Here is a 23,296-nt window from a genome sequence, read left to right on the forward strand (position 1 = left end):
AAAGTGCTGGGATTACAGGCGTGGGCCACCACACTCGACCTTGTTTGGAAATTGTAAGCAGAATGCTTAGTCCATTTATTCTTCTTCTTTTGATAATAATGTATGAATTGGCTTCTCTATCTCTAAGTTGTTTTCCAAAGGCTTGATAATTATATCCAACTTTCCACTTGACATCCCCAGTTGATGTCCAATGCGTAACTCAAACAATATGCTGAAAACAGAACTTTGGATTTTCTCTCTAGCCTCTCTCCCATGTCTTCCTGATGGTAGTAGACAGTGACTTTGTATTTCCAAATGCTCAGGCCAAAAACTTTAGAGTTCTTCTTTTTTTTAAGACATAAAGGCCGGGCGCAGTGGCTCAAGCCTGTAATCCCAGCACTTTGGGAGGCCGAGACAGGCGGATCACGAGGTCAGGAGATCGAGACCATCCTGGCTAACACGGTGAAACCCCGTCTCTACTAAAAAATACAAAAAACTAGCCGGGCGAGGTGGCGGGCGCCTGTAGTCCCAGCTACTCGGGAGGCTGAGGCAGGAGAATGGTCTAAACCCGGGAGGCGGAGCTTGCAGTGAGCTGAGATCCGGCCACTGCACCCCAGCCTGGGCGACAGAGCAAGACTCTGTCTCAAAAAAAAAAAAAAAAAAAAAAAGACATAAAATTTTTTTCTTTTTTTTGAGACAGTCTGGCTCTGTCACCCAGGTTGGAGTGCAGTGGTACCATCATGGCTCACTGCAACCTCAGTCTCTCAACCTCCTGGGTTCAATCGATCCTCCCACCACAGCCTCTTGAGTAGCTCGGACTACAGACACACACTGCCATATCAGACTAATTGTTGTATTTTTTTTTTTTTTTTTTTGAGACGGAGTCTCGCTCTGTCGCCCAGGCTGGAGTGCAGTGGCACGATCTCGGCTCACTGCAAGCTCCGCTTCCCGGGTTACGCCATTCTCCTGCCTCAGCCTCCCGCATAGCTGGGACTACAGGCGCCCGCCACCTCGCCCGGCTAGTTTTTTTTGTATTTTTTAGTAGAGACGGAGTTTCACTGTGTTAGCCAGGATGGTCTCGATCTCCTGACCTTGTGATCCTCCCGTCTCGGCCTCCCAAAGTGCTGGGATTACAGGCTTGAGCCACCGTGCCCAGCCTGTATTTTTTTGTAGAGACAGGGGTTGGCCATGTTGCCCAGGCTGGTCTGGAACTCCTGACCTCAGGTGATCCACTCGCCCCGGCCTCTCAAAGTGTTGGGATTACAGGCGTGAGCCACCGTGCCCAGCCCAGTTTCTTCTTTCACTTAATAAAAGAGAGGGTGCATTCCTGGCTAATGAGATAGTTTCTATATGTGGGGGCCTTCCTGCATGTATGTGATTGAGTTTATTGCAGGGAAAGGTAACAGAAAATGGGGTTGTAGAAAGAAAAGAGGTAAGGCTGAGTGTGATGCCTCACATTTGTAATCCCAGTGCTCTGGGAGGCCAAGGCGGGAGGATCACTTGAGGTCAGGAGTTGGAGACCAGCCTGGCCCAAATGGTGAAACCTTGTCTCTATTAAAAATACAAAAATCAGCCGGGTGTAGTGGTGTGCACCTGTAATCCCAGCTACTCGGGAGGCTGAGGCAGGAGAATGGTTTGAACTTGGGAGGCGGAGGTTGCAGTGAGCTGAGATGACGCCGGAAGACACAGCGAGACACCGTCTCAAAAAAAAAAGTGCCGGCCGGGCGCGGTGGCTCAAGCCTGTAATCCCAGCACTTTGGGAGGCCGAGACGGGTGGATCACGAGGTCAGGAGATCAAGACCATCCTGGCTAACACGGTGAAACCCCATCTCTACTAAAAAATACAAAAAACTAGCCGGGCGAGGTGGCGGGCGCCTGTAGTCCCAGCTACTCAGGAGGCTGAGGCAGGAGAATGGCGTAAACCCGGGAGGTGGAGCTTGGAGTGAGCTGAGATCCGGCCACTGTACCCCAGCCTGGGCGACAGAGCAAGACTCCGTCTCAAAAAAAAAAAAAAAAAAAAAAAAAAGTGCCTGGGCCCGGGGCTTGGGTGCACGTGGCTATGCCTGGGGAGGAGAGGGAGGGGTCGGGGAGGACGTGCCTGCAAGTCTGTACCGCAACGCCTCTTCTGGCCTCTAGAGGGCGCAATCTCTAGCGGCTCCGCCCCAAGCGAGGCGGGGCGGAAGCGTGCTGTGCACAGGCGCAGGATGGGTCTTGGGCAGCCCAGAGCTTCCGACTGGCTCCTCTGTGGTGGCGGGGCGGGGTCAGACCGAGATGGCGGTGTGCGCAGGCGCAAGACTGGGGCTCTTGGAACCGGAAGTTAAGGCGTTCGCGGCTTGTAGTAAGTGAGGAGGGCGGGGCGGGTACACCGGGTGGTGGCAGTGGTGGCAGCGATGGCTGCCGGAGTTGGGCCGGTCGGGGGTAATTTGGGGTGCGAGCCCAGGGGCAAGGGAAATCTCGAGATGAGGAGAAATGTAGCGGGCAGCCGAAGGGCCGGCAGACGCGGACGGAGATGGCACCTGAGCGTCTCTGGGAGAACCTGGGTGACAGGCCAGAGACGGAAAGAAACGGAGGCACGAAAAGAAGCCTCGAGAAACTGCGGGACTGAAAGACGAGGGTGTTGGGAGAGGAGGGAAGCTGAAAACTAGAGAGCGTGGGCGAGAGTTGCAATAGGTTCCAGCCAGAGGCTCAGACCACGAGGCCGAGAGGCGTGGTCGCCCTTAAACTTGGGGAGTGGAGGGGAAAGTCGGAAACTGATCGTGGACGCTAGAAACAGAAAAAAGGGAATTAGATGGAGAAACGATACACTGAATCATGTGGGACACCGAGAGATATGGAAGGGTGGAGACAGTGAAGTAGGGAGAACCCCACAAAAACTGGAGGTAATGGAGAATGATGCTGAGAAATGGAAAAGTGAGGGAGTGGAGCCCGAACCCCTAGATTTGAGTTCCTCATCTGACACTTGGCTACTCACTTAGCCTCTCTATTGCTCAGTAAAATAGGGGGTGATCATAGTGCCTTACAGTCGTGAGAAAAGTGTGTGTGTGTGTATGTACATAGGTGTGGGGTAGGAATAAATCATACAGATAGGAATAGGTCTGTGTGTTAACGTGAGTAAGCAGTAAGCAAGCATGAGCTATTATTAAAGCTTCTGATATTAGTAGATAAAGTATTAAATGGGGAAATAGAGAAGGTGATGGAGAGTGAACACTGGAAGGACACAAGGGAGGAAAAAAAGATTAAAACAACATGAGAAAGAGGGCGTGGTGACTCACGCCTGTCACCCCAGCACTTTGGGAGGCCGTGGTGAGAGGATCGCTCGAGCTTGGGAGGTCAAGGCTGCAGTACGCTGTGACTGCGCCACTGCACTCCAGCCTGGGTGAAAGAGTGAAACCCTGTTTCGAAAAAACAAAAATGAAACATTTTAAGTTTTTTGAGATGGAGTTTGGAGTTTCACTCTTGTTGCCCAGGCTGGAGTGCAATGGCGTGATCTTAGCTCACCGCAACCCCCGCCTCCTAGGTTCAAGCAAGTCTCCTGCCTCAGCCTCCCAAATAGCTGGGATTGCAGGCATGTGCCACCACGCCCGGCTAATCTTGTATTTTTAGTAGAGATGGGGTTTTTCCGTGTTGGTCAGGCTGATCTCGCACTCCCGACCTCAGGTGATCTGCCTGCCTCGGCCTCCCAAAGTGCTGGGATTACAGGCGTGAGCCACCGTGCCCGGCCTGAAAAAGCTTTTTTTTAAATGAGAAAGATGGAGAAAGTCAAATGGAGAACTGAAGAGAGATGGAGAAAGGAAGAGCTGGATTACAGAGAAAATCAGACTACGAAATGACTCAGATAAATGAAGAGAGATGAGACCAGAACAGGACAGGGAAGAGAGATGAGGGTGATGAACAAGACAGACTGAAAAAGAGACAGAGGCCTGAAGATGGAATGGAGAGAGATGGAGGGGACAGAGGGGGAAACAAACCCACTAAAGGCCATGAGCCCAGGGCAAATAGGCCAAGAGACCAAAAGATGGTCAGAGACACAGTTACACAGAAACTAGAAGATGCAGACAACCTAGAAGCTGAAAAAGATAGACACCTTGAGAGGCACGGGATGCTGTCAGTGGGGCTCAGCATGCATAGGCAGTTTGTAGCCTCAGAGGAACACTCTCATATTCTTTTCATTTTTTTGTTTTTTGAGTCGGAGTCTCGCTCTGTCGCCCAGGCTGGAATGCAGTGGCGTGATCTCGGCTCACTGCAAGCTCCGCCTCCCGGGTTCATGCCATTCTCCTGCCTCAGCCTCCTGAGTAGCTGGGACTACAGGTGCCCGCCACCACGCCCGGCTAATTTTTTTGTATTTTTAGTAGAGACGGGGTTTCACCATGTTAGCCAGGATGGTCCCGATCTCCTGACCTCATGATCCGCCCGCCTCTGCCTCCCAAAGTGCTGGGATTACAGTTGTGAGCCACCGTGTCCGGCCGGAACGCTCTCATTTTCGAAGAATCACTGACCCGGAGTCACAGTAACACTCCAAGCCCTCAACTTGCTTCCCTCGTAGAACAGGAAAACACAAGAAGAGGTGGAAGCATTGTTAGCACCATTATGATAGGGAACTGTGGCCTTTTGAGTCTAATTTTGTTTCCAGATTTTGCCCCACTTCCTCTTGCTGTTTTCTGCTTGTTAGTTTTCTGTTTTCTGTTTCTAGTTACTATTTAACTACTCAGCTTCTCTCTACCAAGATTGATGGTTAAATGTTGTAAAGTTTTGAGAGGATATTATCTCTGTTTTATACATGATGAAAACTGCCTGAAGTTAGTTCAGGTTAATTTGCCCAGGGAGCTGGGCACAGTGGCTCACGCCTGTAATCCCAGCACTTTGGGAGGCTGAGGTGGGTGAATCACTTGAGGTCAGGAGTTTGAGACCAGCCTGGCCAAGATGGTGAAACCCTGTCTCTACTAAATACAAAAAATTAGCTGGGCATGGTGGCACACGCCTGTAATCCCAGCTACTTGGGAGGCTGAGGCACAAGAACTGCTTGAACCCGGGAGGTGGAGGTTGCAGTGAGCCAAGATCACACCACTGCACTCCAGCCTAGGTGGCAGAGCAAGACTCCATCTCAAAACAAAAACAAAAGACTCTAACTGTAAGCAAAAAGGCATTTTCTTGTGTAGCTGAGAAGTGGGGGGTTGAAGGAAACTAAGCTTCAAGACCTAAATGATGTTGCCAAGCTTCTCTTCCTCTCCCTCTTCCTCTTTCATCCTCTCCCTGTGATGCACCGTGATATCCTTGTGCCTGTATCTAGTTATTTCTCTAGGATAGATTTTTAGGAAAGACTCTGTCATGTTTCAGAGCTACTACAAACAGCTCCAGGCTTATATCAAACTTGCCTGATTATAATGGATAAAATGAGAGCTTTTCTGTCCTAGCAACCGAGTGTAAATTCCACAAAAGGGCCCTGATTGGCCCTTCTTCCATCATGTGTCCACTTCTCAGACCAATCATTGGTTAGAGGGGGAGTAGACTACCATGATTGGCCAGGTCTTTGTCACTTGCCTACCCAATAGTGGTTCTTTGACTTAAAGGCCCTTGAACCATGTAGAATCGAGGAAGGGCTGTTCTCCAAAGGAAGATGGATACTATCCTCAGAAAAGAAGTAAGGGGTTGTGCCAGGCAGGCAAAAATAATATATAACACTTGCAAAATTTTGCCTTTTATCTCAATGTTCTGAATCTCACTGGACCCCGGGTGAAGAACCCTTGCCTTATTCTTTTCATTACATCACACCTCTCTCCTGTTACTGCCTTTTGAGACAAGATTCTGCTGTTGGTTGGCCGTGTGACCTACATCTCTCCTTTAGGTGTCAGGTCAAACATTCCCTCCTCCCAGGATCCTTCCACGATTCCCAAGCATGGGAAGGTGGAGGAAGCTCCTTTGGTGTCCCACAGCTCCCTAGGGTTCTGTTATCACGGTGCCCATCACTGGATTGTCACAGTCTGATGACGTGTGTGTCACATGAGAGATGATGTGATCATGGCCATCTGTGAGGACTCTGGTGGTCGTATTCATTACCTCCTTTTCCTGGTTCAGTGCTTGAGAAATAGGCTGTTAGAAATGTTTCTACCATCCTGGCGAACACGGTGAAACCCCGTCTCTACTAAAAAATACAAAAAAAAAACTAGCCGGGCGAGGCGGCGGGCGCCTGTAGTCCCAGCTACTCGGGAGGCTGAGGCAGGAGAATGGCGTAAACCCGGGAGGCGGAGCTTGCAGTGAGCTGAGATCCGGCCACTGCACTCCAGCCTGGGCGACAGAGCGAGACTCTGTCTCAAAAAAAAAAAAAAAAAAAAAAAAAGGAAATGTTTCTAAAAATGGGCTGGGCGTGGTGGCTCACAGCAGTAATCCCAACACTTTGGGAGGCTGAGGTGGGGGAATTGCTTGAGCCCAGAAGTTTGATAGCAACCTGGGCAACATGGTGAGACCTCATCTCTACAAACAGTAAAAAATTAGCTGGGAGGCTGAGGCAGGAGGATCGCTTGAGTCCAGGAGGTCGAGGCTGCGGTGAGCCATGATTGCGGCACTGCACTCCAGCCTGGGAAACAGTGAGACCCTGCCTCAAAAAAAAAAAAAAAAAAAAGAAGGCACTGTTCCCAAAAGTGAATGAATGTCTTCTGTTCTCTCTCCTAAGAATCCAGGGCCTGAAAACCCAGAATGAACTTGTGTCCATCCCAGAGATCACTGCAGGTATCATGAGGTACCCTTTGTGTCATCAGCTCAAGCAGTCCCCTGACCACTTTATCATCTGTGGTGGTCCTGTGCCGTGACTAGGAGGAAAAATTAGCTCTTTGAAGATAAAGTAGTTCTCTGTTGCAATTTAAGGCACTGGCCTCTTAAATTGTTGCAGGTTGGGAATGGATGAGAATATTTGTTTTGGGTGATCAGAACTGAGACTCCCATTGTGGATTAGTAACATGCCTCCTCCTAGAACAAGAGAGGGCAGGGATCGCCGAGACCACCACTGGGCTCCCAGCGAGGAAGAAGCCTTGGAGAAATGGGACTGGAATTGTCCAGAGACACGTCGCCTCTTGGAAGATGCCTTCTTCCGTGAGGAGGATTACATCCGTCAGGGTTCTGAGGAATGTCAGAAGTTTTGGACCTTCTTTGAGCGCCTGCAGAGATTCCAGAATCTCAAGACCTCCAGGAAGGAGGAGAAAGACGCTGGACAGCCCAAGCACAGCATCCCAGCGCTGGCCGACCTGCCTCGCGCTTATGACCCACGTTACCGCATCAACCTCTCTGTTCTTGGCCCTGACACACGGGGCTCTCAGGGGCTGGGCAGGCACTTGCCTGCGGAGAGAGTGTCTGAGTTCCGCCGGGCCCTGTTGCACTATCTGGACTTTGGCCAGAAGCAGGCGTTTGGGCGTCTGGCCAAGCTGCAGCGTGAGCGGGCAGCCCTCCCCATCGCCCAGTACGGGAACCGCATCCTGCAGACACTGAAGGAGCACCAGGTGGTGGTAGTGGCCGGTGACACTGGCTGTGGCAAGTCCACTCAGGTGCCCCAGTACCTGCTGACTGCTGGCTTCAGTCACGTGGCGTGTACCCAGCCCCGGCGGATCGCCTGCATCTCACTGGCCAAGCGTGTAGGCTTTGAGAGCCTTAGTCAGTATGGCTCACAGGTGAGTGGGACGCACCAGATTTCCGATTTTTCCAGGGCGACCTTGGGGGAATAGGTTGCTTGTCCATATGGCAGTATCAATAAAAATGAAGCACTTGGCCGGGCATGTTGGCTCACGCCTGTAATCCCAGCACTTTGGGAGGCCGAGGCAGGCGGATCATGAGGTCAGGAGATCAAGACCGTCCTGGCTAACATGGTGAAACCCCGTCTCTACTAAAAAATACAAAAAAAGTTAGCCAGGCGTGGTGGCGGGTGCCTGTAGTCCCAGCTACTCAGGAGGCTGAGGCAGGAGAATGGCGTAAACCCGGGAGGCGGAGCTTGCAGTGAGCCGAGATCACACCATTGCACTCCAGCCTGGGCCACAGAGCGAGACTCCATCTCAAAAAAAAAAATGAAGCACTTACGCTTGGACCCAGTAATGATTCTTCTAGAACTTTATCCACAGATTGGCTTGTCCGTGGTCTATATGACAAAGGAGCTAGCATTACCAGTGTAGCACTTTAATGGCAAAACAATGGGAAACGTCCTAAAGGCTCGTCACTTTTTTTTTTTTTTTTTTTTTTTTTTTTTGAGACGGAGTCTCGCTCTGTCGCCCAGGCTGGAGTGCAGTGGCCGGATCTCAGCTCACTGCAAGCTCCGCCTCCCGGGTTCACGCCATTCTCCTGCCTCAGCCTCCCGAGTAGCTGGGACTACAGGCGCCCGCCACCTCGCCCGGCTAGTTTTTTGTATTTTTTTTTTAGTAGAGACGGGGTTTCACCGTGTTAGCCAGGATGGTCTCGATCTCCTGACCTCGTGATCCGCCCGTCTCGGCCTCCCAAAGTGCTGGGATTACAGGCTTGAGCCACCGCGCCCGGCCGTCACTTTTTTTTTGAGACAGAGTCTCGCTCTGTCGCCCAGGCTGGAGTGCAGTGGAACGATCTCAGCTCACTGCAACCTCCTCCTCCCGGGTTTGAGCAGTTCTCCTGCCTCAGCCTCCTGAGTAGCTGGGATTACAGGCACCCACCACCCTACCCAGCTAATTTTTGTAATTTTAGTAGAGACGGGGTTTCGCCATGTTGGTTAGGCTGGTCTCAAACTCCTGACCTCAGGTGATCCACCCACCGCGGCCTCCCAAAGTGTTGGGATCACAGGCATGAGCCACTGCGCCCAGCTGCGAAGATAATTCCTGGCAATCACCGCAATGCAAACTGCCATCTTGGAAGGCCAATAATAGTCCTTCTGTGTCATGGTGGTCATAAGGATGAAATGGGTTGATATACATAAAGCACTTAGAGTGGCACATAATGTCCTGGCACATAGTAGGGACTCAAGAAAAGGTTATTTGTATTATAGTAAACATTATATATACATGGGGTATGGTGCTAGATACTTTCTGTGCATTGTCACATGGCATTCTTGCAGCATCTGGGGGAAAACTATAAGGGATGGCATTGCCTGCCCAAGGTCTGTGGCACTAAGTGGCAGAGGTAGGATTCCAACCCAAGCTGTTGGACTCCAGAGTCTGATGGCTAGGCATGGCATTTGCTTAGATTTTCTTTTTTCTTTCTTTTTTTTTTTTTTTTTTTGAGATGCAGTTTCACTCTTGTTGCCCAAGGCTGGAGTGCAATGGTGCGATCTTTGCTCACTGCAACCTCCGCCTCCCGGATTCAAGCGATTCTCCTGCCTCAGCCTCCCAAGTAGCTGGGATTACAGGCATGCGCCACCACGCCCAGCTAATTTTGTTTGTAGTTTTAGTAGAGATGGAGTTTCTCTGTGTTAGTCAGGCTGATCTCGAACTCCTGACCTTAGGTGATCCGCCCGCCTCGGCCTCCCAAAGTGCTGGGATTACAGGCGTGAGCCACTGCACCTGGCCTCCTTAGATTTTCAATTTGGGCAGGGCCAGGGGCTGATACGCAGGCTCAGGGTCCTCTCCTCACCACACCTTTCTTCATCCCACCCCAGGTCGGCTACCAGATCCGCTTTGAGAGCACGCGTTCGGCGGCCACCAAGATTGTGTTCCTGACGGTGGGGCTGCTTCTGCGACAAATCCAGCGGGAGCCCAGCCTGCCCCAGTACGAGGTCCTGATTGTGGATGAAGTCCATGAGCGGCATCTCCACAATGATTTCCTCCTGGGTGTCCTCCGGCGCCTGTTGCCCAAGCGGCCTGACCTCAAGGTCATCCTCATGTCGGCCACCATCAACATCTCGCTCTTCTCCAGCTATTTCAGCAATGCCCCCGTGGTACAGGTGCCCGGGAGGCTGTTCCCCATCACAGTGAGTACTTCCCCCTCCTCCTCCATCCCCAGACCTCTAACCTGGTCTCTGTCCAAACCTGGACATGCCTCTTCTCTCTGCGGCTGTATCTCCCATCTCTTTTATTTAAAGATGTTCTCTTTTTTTTTTTTTTTTTTTTTTTTTTTTTTTTTTTTTTTTTTTTTTGAGACGGAGTCTCACTCTGTAGCCCAGGCTGGAGTGCAGTGGCCGGATCTCAGCTCACTGCAAGCTCCGCCTCCCGGGTTCACGCCGTTCTCCGGCCTCAGCCTCCCGAGTAGCTGGGACTACAGGCGCTGCCACCTCGCCCGGCTATTTTTTGTATTTCTTAGTAGAGACGGGGTTTCACCGTGTTAGCCAGGATGGTCTCGATCTCCTGACCTCGTGATCCGCCCGTCTCGGCCTCCCAAAGTGCTGGGATTACAGGCTTGAGCCACCGCGCCCGGCCTAGATGTTCTCTTTTTTTAAAGCTACTATTTTCTGAGCATTCATAATGACCTGGTTAGAGTGCTAAGTGCTTATTAGAGTAAAAGCTGTTAGAAGAAGACCCAAAAATGGCTGGGCGCAGTGGCTCATGCCTGTAATCTCAGCACTTTGGAAGGCCAAGGCGGGCAGATCATGAGGTGAGGAGATCGAGACCATCCTGGCTAACACCGTGAAACCCCGTTTCTACTAAAAATACAAGACCAAAATTAGCCAGGCATGGTGGCGGGCGCCTGTAATCCCAGCTACTTGGGAGGCTGAGGCAGGAGAATCGCTTGAACCCAGGGGGCAGAGCTTGCAGTGAGCCGAGATCGCACCACTGCATTCCAGCTTGGATGACACAGCAAGACTCTGTCTCAAAAAACAAAAAGAAAAAAAACAAAACAAAAATGTAAAGTCTCAAATAAGAGAAGTTTATTTCTCTTAGATAACAGTGCGACTGATCCAGACTGGTGGTCAACCCTGTTCCATGTGGTCATTCAGGGATCCAGGCTCCTCCTTTCCCATTAGTCTACCATCTCACTGGGCAGGATTTCTCAAAGTCAGCAAGATTGACATTTCAGTCAAGGATAATTCCTTGTCGTGGGGGCTGTCCTGTGCATTGTAGGATATTTAGCAACATCCCTGGCCCCCTGCCCACTAGATGCTAGTAGTCTTCTCCTCTGGTTGTGACTATTAAAAATGTCTCCAGATATTGCCACATGTTCCCTGGGGTGCAAAACCACCCCTAATTGAGAAACACTGTCTTAGTGAATTATCCTTGTCTGTGTAGTCAAGACTTACAGGAAGAACTTCATTGTCTCTTGTGATTTCTGGTTCCAAATGCCCATCAATTTGCCTTCTAAGCAGCCTTAAAAAAAGAAAGAATGGGCCGGGCATGGTGGCTCATGCCTATAATCCCAGCACTTTGGGAGGCTGAGGCAGAAAGATCATGAGGTCAAGAGCTCAAGACCATCGTGGCCAACATGGTGAAATCCTATCTCTACTAAAAATACAAAAATTAGCTGGGCACGGTGGCGTGTGCCTGTAATCCTAGCTACTTGGGAGGCTGAGGCAGGAGAATTGCTTGAGCCTGGAGGCGGAGGTTGCAGTGAGCTGAGATCATGCCACTGCACTCTACCCTGGGAAGAGAGCAAGACCCATCTCAAAAAAAAAAAAAAAAGAAAAGAGAGAGAGAGAGAGTGCCAGCCGGGTATGGTGGCTCATGCCTATAATCCCAGCTCTTTGGGAGGCCGAGGCAGGTGGATCACCTGAGGTCAGGAGTTCGAGACCAGCCTGGCCAACATGGTAAAACCTTGTCTCTACTAAAAATGCAAAAATTAGCTTCAGTGGTGGTGCACCCCTGTTATCCCAGCTACTCAGGAGGCTGAGGTGGGAGAATTGCTTGAACCTGGGAGGTGGAGGCTGCAGTGAGCCGAGATCATGCCACTGTACTCCAGCTTGGGTGACAGAGCGAGACCCTGTCTCAAAAAAAAAAAAAAAAAAAAAAAAAAAAAAAGAATGAGGCTGCTTCCTGAGAAATGTTTTCTAGGGTTTTGGTTTTTTTTTTTTAGTAGAGACGAGGTGTTGCTATGTTGTCTGCCTGAGATCAAGCAATCCTCCCGTCTTGGCCTCCCAAAGAGCTAGGATTACAGGTGTGAGCCAACTATGCCTGGAAATCAGCCAGCCAACCTGGCTCAGGCTCAGGTCCTCTCCTGGTCATCCAACCAACCTGATTTCTAGGGTTTTCATCCTGGTTCCATCACCTAGAATTTTTTTCTTGTTGAAGCTACTCTAAACACAAGAGAATGCATGCATTGTAAATATATAGCTCAATTAGTTTTCCCCAGTTAAATACATCTTTTTTTTTTTTTTTTTTTTTTTTTTTTGAGACGGAGTCTTGCTCTGTCGCCCAGGCTGGAGTGCAGTGGCCGGATCTCAGCTCACTGCAAGCTCCGCCTCCCGGGTTTACGCCATTCTCCTGCCTCAGCCTCCCGAGTAGCTGGGACTACAGGCGCCCGCCAACCCACCCGGCTAGTTTTTTTGCATTTTTTAGTAGAGACGGGGTTTCACTGTGTTAGCCAGGATGGTCTCGATCTCCTGACCTTGTGATCCGCCCGTCTCGGCCTCCCAAAGTACTGGGATTACAGGCTTGAGCCACCGCGCCCGGCCCAGTTAAATACATCTACGTAGCTAGCACCCAGGTTTAGAAAAGTCATACATTACCAGCACCCCACAAGCCTTGCAGTTGCTTTGTTACTTTGTCTTTTTATTACATCCTTCAGAAATTATGTAACTGCAGTGTGCTCTCTATCACCTGTTTCTCAATTAGGGGTGGTTTTGCCCCCCAGCGAAGATGTGGCAATATCTGGAGACATTTTTAATAGTCACAACCAGAGGAGAAGACTACTAGCATCTAGTGGGCAGGGGCCAGGGATGCTGCTAAATATCCTACAATGCACAGGACAGCCCCCACAGCAAGGAATTGTCCAGACTGCAATGTCAATCTTGCTGACTTTGAGAAATCCTGCCCAGTGAGATGGTAGACTAATGAGAAAGGAGGAGCCTGGATCCCTGAATGACCACATGGAACAGAGTTGCCCACCAGCCTGTACCTGTTGCACTGTGTCTTCTCCGTCAACTGGGTCTCCCCCGTCAGCCTGCAGCCTCCCCAGCCCATTGCTCTGAGCTGGAGGGACAGGGTGTGCTTCTACCTGGGGCTGTCTCCTCTCAGGTTGTGTACCAGCCACAGGAGGCGGAGCCGACCACGTCCAAGTCAGAGAAGCTGGACCCACGGCCTTTCCTGAGGGTACTGGAGTCCATTGACCACAAGTACCCACCTGAGGAGCGGGGTGACCTCCTCGTCTTCCTCAGCGGCATGGCGGAGATCAGCACCGTGCTGGAGGCCGTCCAGACCTATGCCAGCCACACCCAGCGCTGGGTGGTGCTGCCCCTGCACAGCGCCCTGTCTGTGGCCGACCAGGACAAGGTATCACAGGAAGCCCAAGTAGGGCAGGCGAGGGGTCTGCATGAGTCAGGGGTGGCTGCACACAAGACTTGTGTAACTCCACAGACGCAGGGCTCGGGGGCTGCACTTGTGCAAAGTCGTAGCCACCTTGTGGCAGAGCCAGGCTGCGAACCCAGGTAGTTTGGCCCTGGAGCCCATGCTCTAAACCAGAGGTCGGCAAACTTTCTAGAAAGGATCAGAGTAGATATTGTCAGAGCTATGGACCGTGGGCTGTCTGTCTGTCACAGCTACTCAGCCCCACTGTTGCAGCATGAAAGCAGCCATAAATTGAGTGGGTGAGTCTGTGTTCCAAAACAATTATTATTATTTTTTGAAACAGGGTCTTGCTCTGTTGTCCAGGCTGGAGTGCAGTGGCATAATTGGGGCTCACTGCAGCCTTGACTTCTTGGGCTCAAGTGATCCCCTCTCCTTAGTCCCCCAAGTAGCAACTATAGGTGTGTGTCACTATACTCCGTTAATTTTTTTTTTTTTTTTTTTTTTTTTAGTCAGAGTCTTACTCTGTTACCCAGGCTGGAGTGCAGTGCCATGATTGTGGCTCATTGCAACCTCCGCCTCCCGGGTTCAAGCGATTCTCCTGCCTCAGCCTCCCAAGTAGCTGGGACTACAGGTGCACACCACCATGTCCGGCTTATCTTTTTTTTTTTTTTTTTTGAGGCGGAGTCTCGCTCTGTCGCCCAGGCTGGAGTGCAGTGGCGCGATCTCGGCTCACTGCAAGCTCCGCCTCCCGGGTTCCCGCCATTCTCCTGCCTCAGCCTCCCGAGTAGCTGGGACTACAGGCGCCGCCACCACGCCCAGCTAATTTTTTTGTATTTTTAGTGGAGACGGGGTTTCATTGTGTTAGCCAGGATGGTCTCGATCTCCTGACCTCATGATCCGCCCGTCTCGGCCTCCCAAAGTGCTGGGATTACAGGCTTGAGCCACCGCGCCCGGCCCCGGCTTATCTTTTGTATGTTGAGTAGAGACAGGGTTTTGCCATGTTGGCCAGGCTGGTCTTGAACTCCTGACCTCAAGTGATCTGCCTGCCTCAGCCTCCCAAAGTGCTGAGATTACAGGTGTGAGCCACCGTGCCTGGCCTTCGTTAATTTTTTTAAAAATTTTAGTAGCAAAGAGGTCTCACTGTGTTGCCCAGGCTGGTTTCAAACTCCTGAGCTCAAGCGATCCTCCCACCTCGGCCCCCAGCAGGGGCAGTGCCAGTTTGTGCTTCAGCAGATCCCTTTGGCTGCCATGTGAGTCCACAGGCCAGAGATCTGAGGGGAAGCTAGAGCAGGATTAGAGTGGGTGAGGAGAGGCCTGGACCAGGGCAGGGGCCGGGCAGTGGGAGGAGGGAAGGATTTCAAGAAAAGTTCAAGATGGCCTGGTGCGGTGGCTCACGCATATAATGCCAGCACAGGAAGCTGAGGCAGGAGGATCACCCGAGCTCAGGAGTTAGAGACCATCCTAGGCAACATAGTGAGACCTTGTCTCTACAAAACAAAAGAAAACTAGCTGGGCATGGTGGCATGTGCCTATAATCCCAGCTACTTAGGAGGCTGATGCGGGAGGATCACATGAGCTCGGGAGGTCGAGGCTGCAGTGAGCTGTGATCATGCCACTGCACTCCAGTGTAGGCCAAAGAGTGAGACCCTGTCTCAAAAAAAAAAAAGTTCAAGATGTTCAGATCTGGTGGTGGGTGTGGTGGTTCATGCCTGTAATCCCAGCACATTGGGAGGCCTAGGCGGGTGGATCACCTGAGGTCAGGAGTTCAAGACCAGCCTGGCCAACGTGGTGAAACCCCATCTCTCCTTAAAATACAAAAATTAGCCAGGCATGGTGGCACATGCCTGTAATCCCATCTGCTCCGGAGGCTGAGGCAAGAGAATTGCATGAACCCAGGAGGTGGAGTTGCAGTGAGCTGAGATCATGCCACTACACTCCAGCCTGGGTGACAGAGCAAGACTGCCTCCGTCTGAGGATGGGGGGAGCCCAGGATGGCCCAGGTGATGGGGTGGATGGTGAGCTGTCTCCGAGAGGGAGGTCTCTGGAGGAGGAAAGGGTTCCAGGGAAGCTGCTGACATGGGGGTGGACGGGAAATTGGACACATAGGTTCGTCGGGGCTGGGTTAGTTCTTGACACCACCCCCTCCCTTTCCCCCAGGTATTTGATGTGGCGCCACCTGGAGTCCGGAAATGCATCCTCTCCACCAACATCGCTGAGACCTCAGTCACCATTGATGGGATCCGCTTTGTAGTAGATTCTGGTAAAGACCACCACAAGCCCCTACCCGCCACCCGCAAGGACTTAGATAGGAGCGTGGGGTCCGGAGGTGTACACGTGTGGCAGGGACGCACCAGCTTGAAGTGGGAGTACAGTTGACTTTCCCATGTCCAAAATGCTTGCGACCAGAAGTGTTTGGAATTTCGGGTTTTTTGGAATTTGGAATATTTGTATCTATTTTATTATTTGAGCATGTCAAATCAAAAACTCTGAAATCCTCCAGTGAGCATTTTATTGGAGGGTCATGTTAGCGCTGAAAACATTTCAGAGTTTTGAGCATTTCAGATTTTGGATTTCCGGAATTGGGATGCTGGAAGATGACATGTGGGGCCGTGGACCAGTGGCAGCATCTTAATTTTTCTCACGCCTCCCAAGCCTGCTTCTCCCCTGGGGCCTCTGCACTTACTGTTCTCTCTGCTGAGAACTGTCTTTCTCCAGGTATTCACACAGCTGAGGCCCTCACCTCATTTCAGGGCCTGCATACAGGTCCCCCCATCAGAGAGGCCCATCCTGTCCACTCTAAGAGATATCCCCTCCCCCTTCTCCATCCAGTGTTGCTTCTCATATGAGGGGGGTTGGCATTCAATTTGTTTTTGTTTTTTCTTGAGATGGAGTCTCGCTCTGTTGCCAGACCGGAGTGCAGTGATGCGATCTTGGCTCATTGCAATCTCTGCCTCCCAAGTTCAAGTGATTCTCCTGCTTCAGCCTCCCAAGTAGCTGGGTTTACGGGCGTGCATCACCACGCCTGGCTAATTTTTGTATTTTTAGTAGAGACAGGGTTTCACCATGTTGGCCAGGCTGGTCTCGATCTCTTGACCTCAAGTGATTTGCCTGCCTCGGCCTCCCAAAGTGCTGGGATTACAGGCGTGAACCACTGCGCCTGGTCCAGCATTCTGTTTTATATGTGCTGCTGTGTTTGTTTACTTTCTGTCTTCCTGACCTGAATGTTCGCTGGAAGGTCAGCATAGCATCATGTTTGGAGACACTGGAGCCTGCCCGGCCGGGTTCAGTGCTGGGTGAGTGGCTGGGTTCATGTCACTGACACTTCATGCATCGGTTGGCTTATCTGTAAAATGACAGTGACATGCCCTCCCTCAGGTTATGAGGATTAAATGACTTAACACCCTTGGGTGCCTTAGTGCCTGGCACAGAGCCATCACTCAATAAGTGTTAGCAGCTACCTGGTCGTATTGACTCTGGGATGCCATTGATGGTAAAATGGTTCATAATTTCATGTGCCATTAAGACATTTTAGGCTGGGCGCAGTGGCTCACGCCTATAAATCTCAGCACTTTGGGAGGCCAAGGCAGGCAGATCACTTGAGGTTAGGAGTTTGAGACCAACCTGGCCAACATGGTGAAACCCCGTCTCTACTAAAAATACAAAAATTAGCCAGACTTAGTGGTGCATGCTTGTAGTCCCAGCTGCTCAGGAAACTGATGTGGGAGAATCACCTGAGCCCAGGAAGTCGAGGCTGCAGTGAGCCGTGACTGTGCCACTGCACTCAAGCCTGGGCAACAGAGCGAGACCCTGTTTTGAAAAAAGAGAGAGAGAGAAATTTAAAAAGTAGTGCCTGCCAGGTGCGGTGGCTCATGCCTGTAATCCCAGCACTTTGGGAGGCCGAGGCAGGTGGATCACCTGAAGTCAGGAGTTCGAGACCAGCCTGGCCAACATGGTGAAACCCCGTCTCTACTAAAAATACAAAAATGACCTGGGCGTGGTGGTGGGTTCCTGTAATCCCAGCTACTTGGGAGGCTGAGGCAGGAGAATCACTTGAACTTGGGAGGCGGAGTGAGCGAGATTGCGCCATTGCACTCCAGCTTGGGCAATAAGAGCAAAACTCCGTCTCAAAAAAAAAAAGAAATGTGAAAAAAGGTTGTTCTGCTACTGGAGGAAATACAGTGCTCTGTTCAGTCCTGTGAAACTAGGGCCTTTGTTTAGCTCATTGCTCTTCCCCTAGTGCCTACTGCAGTGCCTGGTACATAGTAGGTGCTTAATAAGTATTGATTGGATAAATGAACCTCTGAAGAAACAAAGGCTTGGGAAAATAAATGAAAAGATGTGTGAGTGGGTCGGGCGCGGTGGCTCAAGCCTGTAATCCCAGCACTTTGGGAGGCCGAGACGGGCGGATCACAAGGTCAGGAGATCGAGACCATCCTGGCTAACACGGTGAAACCCCGTCTCTACTAAAAAATACAAAAAACTAGCCGGGCGAGGTGGCGGACGCCTGTAGTCCCAGCTACTCGGGAGGCTGAGGCAAGAGAATGGCGTGAACCCGGGAGGCGGAGCTTGCAGTGAGCTGAGATCCGGCCACTGTACTCCAGTCTGGGCGACACAGGGAGACTCCATCTCAACAAAAAAAAAAAAAAAAAAAGAAAAGATGTGTGAGTGAAAGGCTGGGTGCGGTGGCCCATGCCTGTAACCCCATCACTGTGGGAGTCTAAGGGAGGCAGATTGCTTGAGCCCAGGAGTGTGAGATCAGCCTGTGAAACCCCATCTCTACAAAAAATTAGCTGGGCATGGTGGCGTGCCCCTTTAGTCCCAGCTATTCGGGAGGCTGAGCTAGGAGGATCATCACTTGAGCCTGGGAGGTTGAGGCTGCAGTGAGCTGTAATTGAACCGCTGCACTCCAGTCTGGGAGACAATGAGATCCTGTCTCAAAAAAAAAAAAAAAAAAAAAAAAAGATGTGTAAGTGAGGAAATGAAAGAATAAATAAAATGTCAGAGTTGGACTCGGAATAAGCCCTCGGTCATCATTAACAGAATAAAGGAGTGAGGGTGTTGGCGAGTGGCCGGCCGCACGTGGCTGCCACACACAGACTGCCTTTCCTCATTGCTCCCATCCAGGGAAGGTGAAGGAGATGAGCTACGACCCGCAGGCCAAGCTGCAGCGGTTGCAGGAGTTCTGGATCAGTCAGGCCAGTGCGGAGCAGCGGAAGGGCCGGGCAGGCCGCACGGGTCCCGGCGTCTGCTTCCGCCTCTATGCCGAATCGGACTATGATGCCTTCGCCCCCTACCCAGTCCCGGAAATTCGGAGGGTGGCCCTGGACTCGTTGGTGCTGCAGGTGAGGCACGGGCAGAAACGGGACTATATGCTGACTGCTGGCACAGGGAGGAACCTGGGAGGCCTTTTAAATTTTATTTTATTTATTTTATTTTATTTTATTTTGAGATAGGGTCTCGCTCTGTCACTCAGGCTAGAGCGCAGTGGTGTGATCACGGCTCACTGCAGCCTCCATCTTACAGGCTCAAATGATTCTCCTACCTCCACGTCCTAAGTAGCTGGGACCATAGGCACATACCACCATGCCTGGCTAACTTTTAAAATTTTATTTATTTATTTATTTATTTATTTTGGAGACGGAGTCTTCCTCTGTCGCCCAGGCTGGAGTGCAGTGGCGCGATCTTGGCTCACTGCAACCTCTGCCTCACAGGTTCAAGTGATTCTTCTGCCTCAGCCTCCCAAGTGGCTGGGACTACAGGCACGCGCCACCATGCCCAGCTAATTTTTTTTTTTTTTTTTTTCAGTAGAGACAGGGTTTCACCGTGTTAGCCAGGATGGTCTCACTCTCCTGACCTCGTGATCCACCTGCCTTGGCCTCCCAAAGTGCTGGGATTCTAGGCGTCAGCCACTGTGCTCAGCCTAACTTTTTAAATTTTTAGTAGAGATCAGGTCTTGCTATGTTGCCCAGGCTGGTCTCATACTCCTGAGCTCAAGTGATCTTCCCACCTTGTCCTTCTAAAGTAGTGGGATTATAGGTGTGAGCCATTGTGCCTGGCCAGCCAGGAAGCATTTACACAGGACCAATTCCAGAGTGTCAGGGCCAGGAAGGATAGGGCTAGCCAAGCCACTGAGGGGAATGTCAAAACCCTTGTTGAGGGGAGAGTTGTTCCTTAAATCCACAGGGTCAACTGGGCATGGTGGCTCACACCTGTAATCCCAGCACTTTGGGAGGCCAAGGCAGGTGGATCACTTGATGTCAGGAGTTTGAGACAAGCATGACCAACATGGTGAAACCAGTCTCTACTAAAAATACAAAAAATTAGCCGGGTGTGGTGGTGCGCACCTGTAATCCTGGCTACTTGGGAGGCTGAGGGAGAAGAATTGCTTGAACCCAGAAGGTGGAAGTTGCGGTGAGCCGAGATCGCGCCACTGCACTCCAGCCTGGGCAATAGAACAAGACTCCATCTCAAAAAAAAAAAAAAAATTTTCTATAGGGTCAAAGGAAGAACCAGTGACTCAATCAGAATGCTTTCAGCTGTAACAGGAAACCTAGCAGGAAAGGGCTTTTAAAACCAGGGTTTCTCAATACATTTTATGTCATGATTTGTACCTCGTTTGTTAATTTAGCATAGGTTAGACTGCCATGACAAATACACACGGTCACGAATGGCCAACAGTGGAATAGTGGTTTCCAGCTTGGCAGGCAATTTTCTTTATTCATGGACCCAGGCTCCTTCCCTCTTGTGGCTCTATCATTTCCCCAGGGGCTTTTCCTGCATGTGTGTCCAGCCAGCCAAAGGGTCAAGGGCGTGGGAAGTGAGTACAGGAGGGTTTGTGGGTCGAGCCTGCAAATGGCGCACTTGCCTTGCCCTCACCACTCCCTGTCTATCCTCAGTCTTGTGGCCACGCCCAACCATGAAGGAGGCTGGGAAGTGTAGTCCTTGTGCTCAGGAACGAAAGGAAAAGGAAAGTTGGGAGCAGCTGATGGTGTCTACCACAGGCTCACGTGCAGGTGTAGCACAAACCAGTGGCCTTCCTGCAGGAGGTGCACACTATTTTCTATTCTGTTTGATTTCATATTTAAAAAAAAAAAATAGGCCGGGCGCGGTGGCTCAAGCCTGTAATCCCAGCACTTTGGGAGGCCGAGACGGGCGGATCACGAGGTCAGGAGATCGAGACCATCCTGGCTAACACGGTGAAACCCCGTCTCTATTAAGAAATACAAAAAACTAGCCGGGCGAGGTGGCAGGCGCCTGTAGCCCCAGCTACTCGGGAGGCTGAGGCCGGAGAATGGTGTAAACCCGGGAGGCGGAGCTTGCAGTGAGCTGAGATCCGGCCACTGCACTCCAGCCTGGGTGACAAAGCGAGACTCCGTCTCAAAAAAAAAAAAAAAAAAAAAAAAATACTGGTGCTGCCAGGCACAATTATCAGGAGAACCCGCTCCTGATGTTTAATGTGGGTTCTTTTCTATTTCCTAAGTGTCTCGGCTGGGTTGAGAAGTAAAGGGAAAGAGCACAAGAGAGAGAAATTTAAAGCTGGGTGTCCGGGGGAGACATCACATGTCAGCAGGATCCGTGATGTTCCCCGAGCTGTAAAACCAGCAAGTTTGTATTAGCGATTTTCAAAAGGGGCGGGAGTGCACGAATAGGGTGTGGGTCACAGAGATCACATACTTCACAAGGTAATAAAATATCACAAGGCAAATGGAGGCAGGGTGACATCACAGGACCACAGGATGGGGCAAAATTAAAATTGCTAATGAAGTTTTGGGCACGCATTGTCATTGATAACATCTTATCAGGAAACAGGGTTTGAGAGCAGACAACCTGTCTGACCAAAATTTATTAGGCGGGAATTTTCCTCCACCTAATAAGCCTGGGAGCACTACAGGAAACCGGGGCTTATTTCATCCCTTGGGCTTGACCATAAAAGACTGCACGCCTTAAAAGGGGCCGTCTATAAGCCTACCTTCAGGGCGCATTCTCTTTCTCAGGGATGTTCCTTGCTGAGAAAAAGAATTCAGCAATATTTCTCCTATTTGCTTTTGAAAGAGGAGAAATATAGCTCTGTTCCATCCGGCTCACCTGCGGCCAGTTCAGTTACCTCTCTTGTTCCCTGAACATCGCTGTTACCCTGTTCTTTTTTAAAGATGCCCAGATTTCATATTGTTCAAATACACATGCTCTACAAACAATCTGTGCAGTTGACACAATCATCACAGGATCCTGAGGTGACATTCATCCTCCTCGGCTTACAAAGAAGATGACGGGATTAGGAGAGTAAGTAAAGACAGGCATAGGAAATTACAAGGATATTCATTGGGGAAGTGATAAGTGTCCATGAAATCTTCACAATTTATGTTCAGAGATTACAGTAAAGACAGGCGTAAGAAATTATAAAAGTATTAATTTGGGGAACTAATAAATATCCATGAAACCTTCACAATTTATGTTCTTCTGCCGCGGCTTCAGCCAGTCTCTCCGTTCGGGGTCCCTGACTTCCCGCAGCAACAATGAGTGGCTCATGCCTGTTATCCCAGCACTTTGGGAGGCTGAGGCAGGAGGATTGCTTGAGGCCAGGAGGTCGAGACCAGCCTAGGCAACACGGTGAGGCCCTGACTCTACAAAAAATTTAAAAATTAGCCCAGTGCGGTGGCACACACCTGTGGTCCCACACAGCAGGCTGAGGCAGGAGGATCGCTTGAGCCCAGGAGGTCGAGGCTGCAGTGAGCCTTGATTGCATCACTGCACTCCAGCCTGAGTGATAGAGCAAGACCCTGTCTCATAAAAAAACAAAGTCCATGGGGCAGGTTGTCTTATCTTAATTTTTCGACCAGAAGAGGGATGCACAGAGAGAGAAAATATTGCCCCAGGTCACACAGCTGGCAAGTAGTAGAGTCAGGGCTCCATCCCAGGCCACCAGGCATCAGAGCCTGCTTCGTGAGTGGCCACTGGCCCCAGGCACAGTGGGTGTCACCTCCTCCTTTACCATCCAGAGGCAGAAGCAAGGAACTGCCCTTCTCTGTGGGTCTAATTTTTGAGACCACGGGAACATTTTCTAGAAGCCTCTGGCCAGTCTCTCATCCTCTCTTGTCAGCAGAAGCAGGTCACATATGTTCACCCTATGCCCAGCAATTGTCTAGGGTTGTGGCATTGCCTGAGTTGATCAGAGCAGTGTCTCAGCCCTAGCTGCATACTAGAAACACCTGCAGAATTAAAAAAAACCCATGCCCTGCCCCCTGCCTCTTTAAATTAGAGCTGCTAATGTAAAGTTTATTTATTTATTTATTTTTGAGACTGAGTCTCATTCTGTCACCCAGGCTGGAGTACAGTGGTGTGATCTCAGCTCACTGCAACCTCCACCTCCCAGGCTCAAGTGGTTCTCCTGTTTCGGCCTCCCGAGTAGTTGAGACCACAGATGGGTGCCACCAGGCCCAGCTAATTTTTATATTTTTAGTAGAGAGGGAGTTTTACCATGTTGGCCAGGCTGGTCTTGAACTTCTGACCTCAGATGACCTGCCTGCCTTGGCCTTCCAAAGTGTTGGGATTACAGGCATGAGCCACCACGCCTGGCCTATAAAGGTTTTTAAATGAGTATTGGGTGAGCTCCTAGACAACATCAAGGCTTGGTCAGCAGGGAGGAAGGAGCAGCAGCTGCTTGCAGGTGGACGCCAGAACTTCTAGTGCCCTCGGATCAAAGCCAGGCAAACAGGCTCTCTGGGCTTCCTTCTCACTCTCTGGCCATCACATGAACCGCCTTGCTAGCCTCTCCTCCTTCCAGTCACCAGAGAGGTGCTGTTTGCTTACGTATGTCACGCCAGGCTCCGGGGTGAACATATGCTGTCACTTAATTCTCCCACCACCTGCTGCCTGCCTGGGCCACTGCATTAATTGGGATTCTTTTGGTTGCAAGTGAGAGAAATACAACTGAAACAATTGTAGGCAGA

The 23,296-nt window shown here is 50.8% G+C and overlaps 1 protein-coding gene across 3 annotated transcripts in view; it reads left to right on the forward strand.

Annotated features, from left to right (window-relative positions):
• Window positions 1-2,218: 2,218 nt before the first annotated feature.
• The window catches only part of LOC105478607 (DExH-box helicase 34), a 38,544-nt gene continuing 17,466 nt past the window's right edge, over window positions 2,219-23,296 (forward strand). Inside the window, exons 1-6 of one of the 3 annotated variants that reach the window (XM_011736090.3) lie at window positions 2,219-2,317; window positions 6,647-7,634; window positions 9,575-9,886; window positions 13,080-13,334; window positions 15,507-15,609; window positions 18,474-18,691. In XM_011736090.3, coding sequence (XP_011734392.2) covers window positions 6,930-7,634; window positions 9,575-9,886; window positions 13,080-13,334; window positions 15,507-15,609; window positions 18,474-18,691 — 1,593 coding nt within the window. In that variant the 5' untranslated portion in view covers window positions 2,219-2,317; window positions 6,647-6,929. Of the gene's footprint in view, window positions 2,318-2,382; window positions 2,859-5,091; window positions 5,618-6,646; window positions 7,635-9,574; window positions 9,887-13,079; window positions 13,335-15,506; window positions 15,610-18,473; window positions 18,692-23,296 lie in introns of those variants that run through there. The other 2 variants (XM_011736092.3, XM_011736091.3) reach the window with 2 other exon arrangements.

This window comes from Macaca nemestrina, chromosome 20 (assembly GCF_043159975.1).
Source record: "Macaca nemestrina isolate mMacNem1 chromosome 20, mMacNem.hap1, whole genome shotgun sequence".
NCBI lineage: Eukaryota > Metazoa > Chordata > Mammalia > Primates > Cercopithecidae > Macaca > Macaca nemestrina.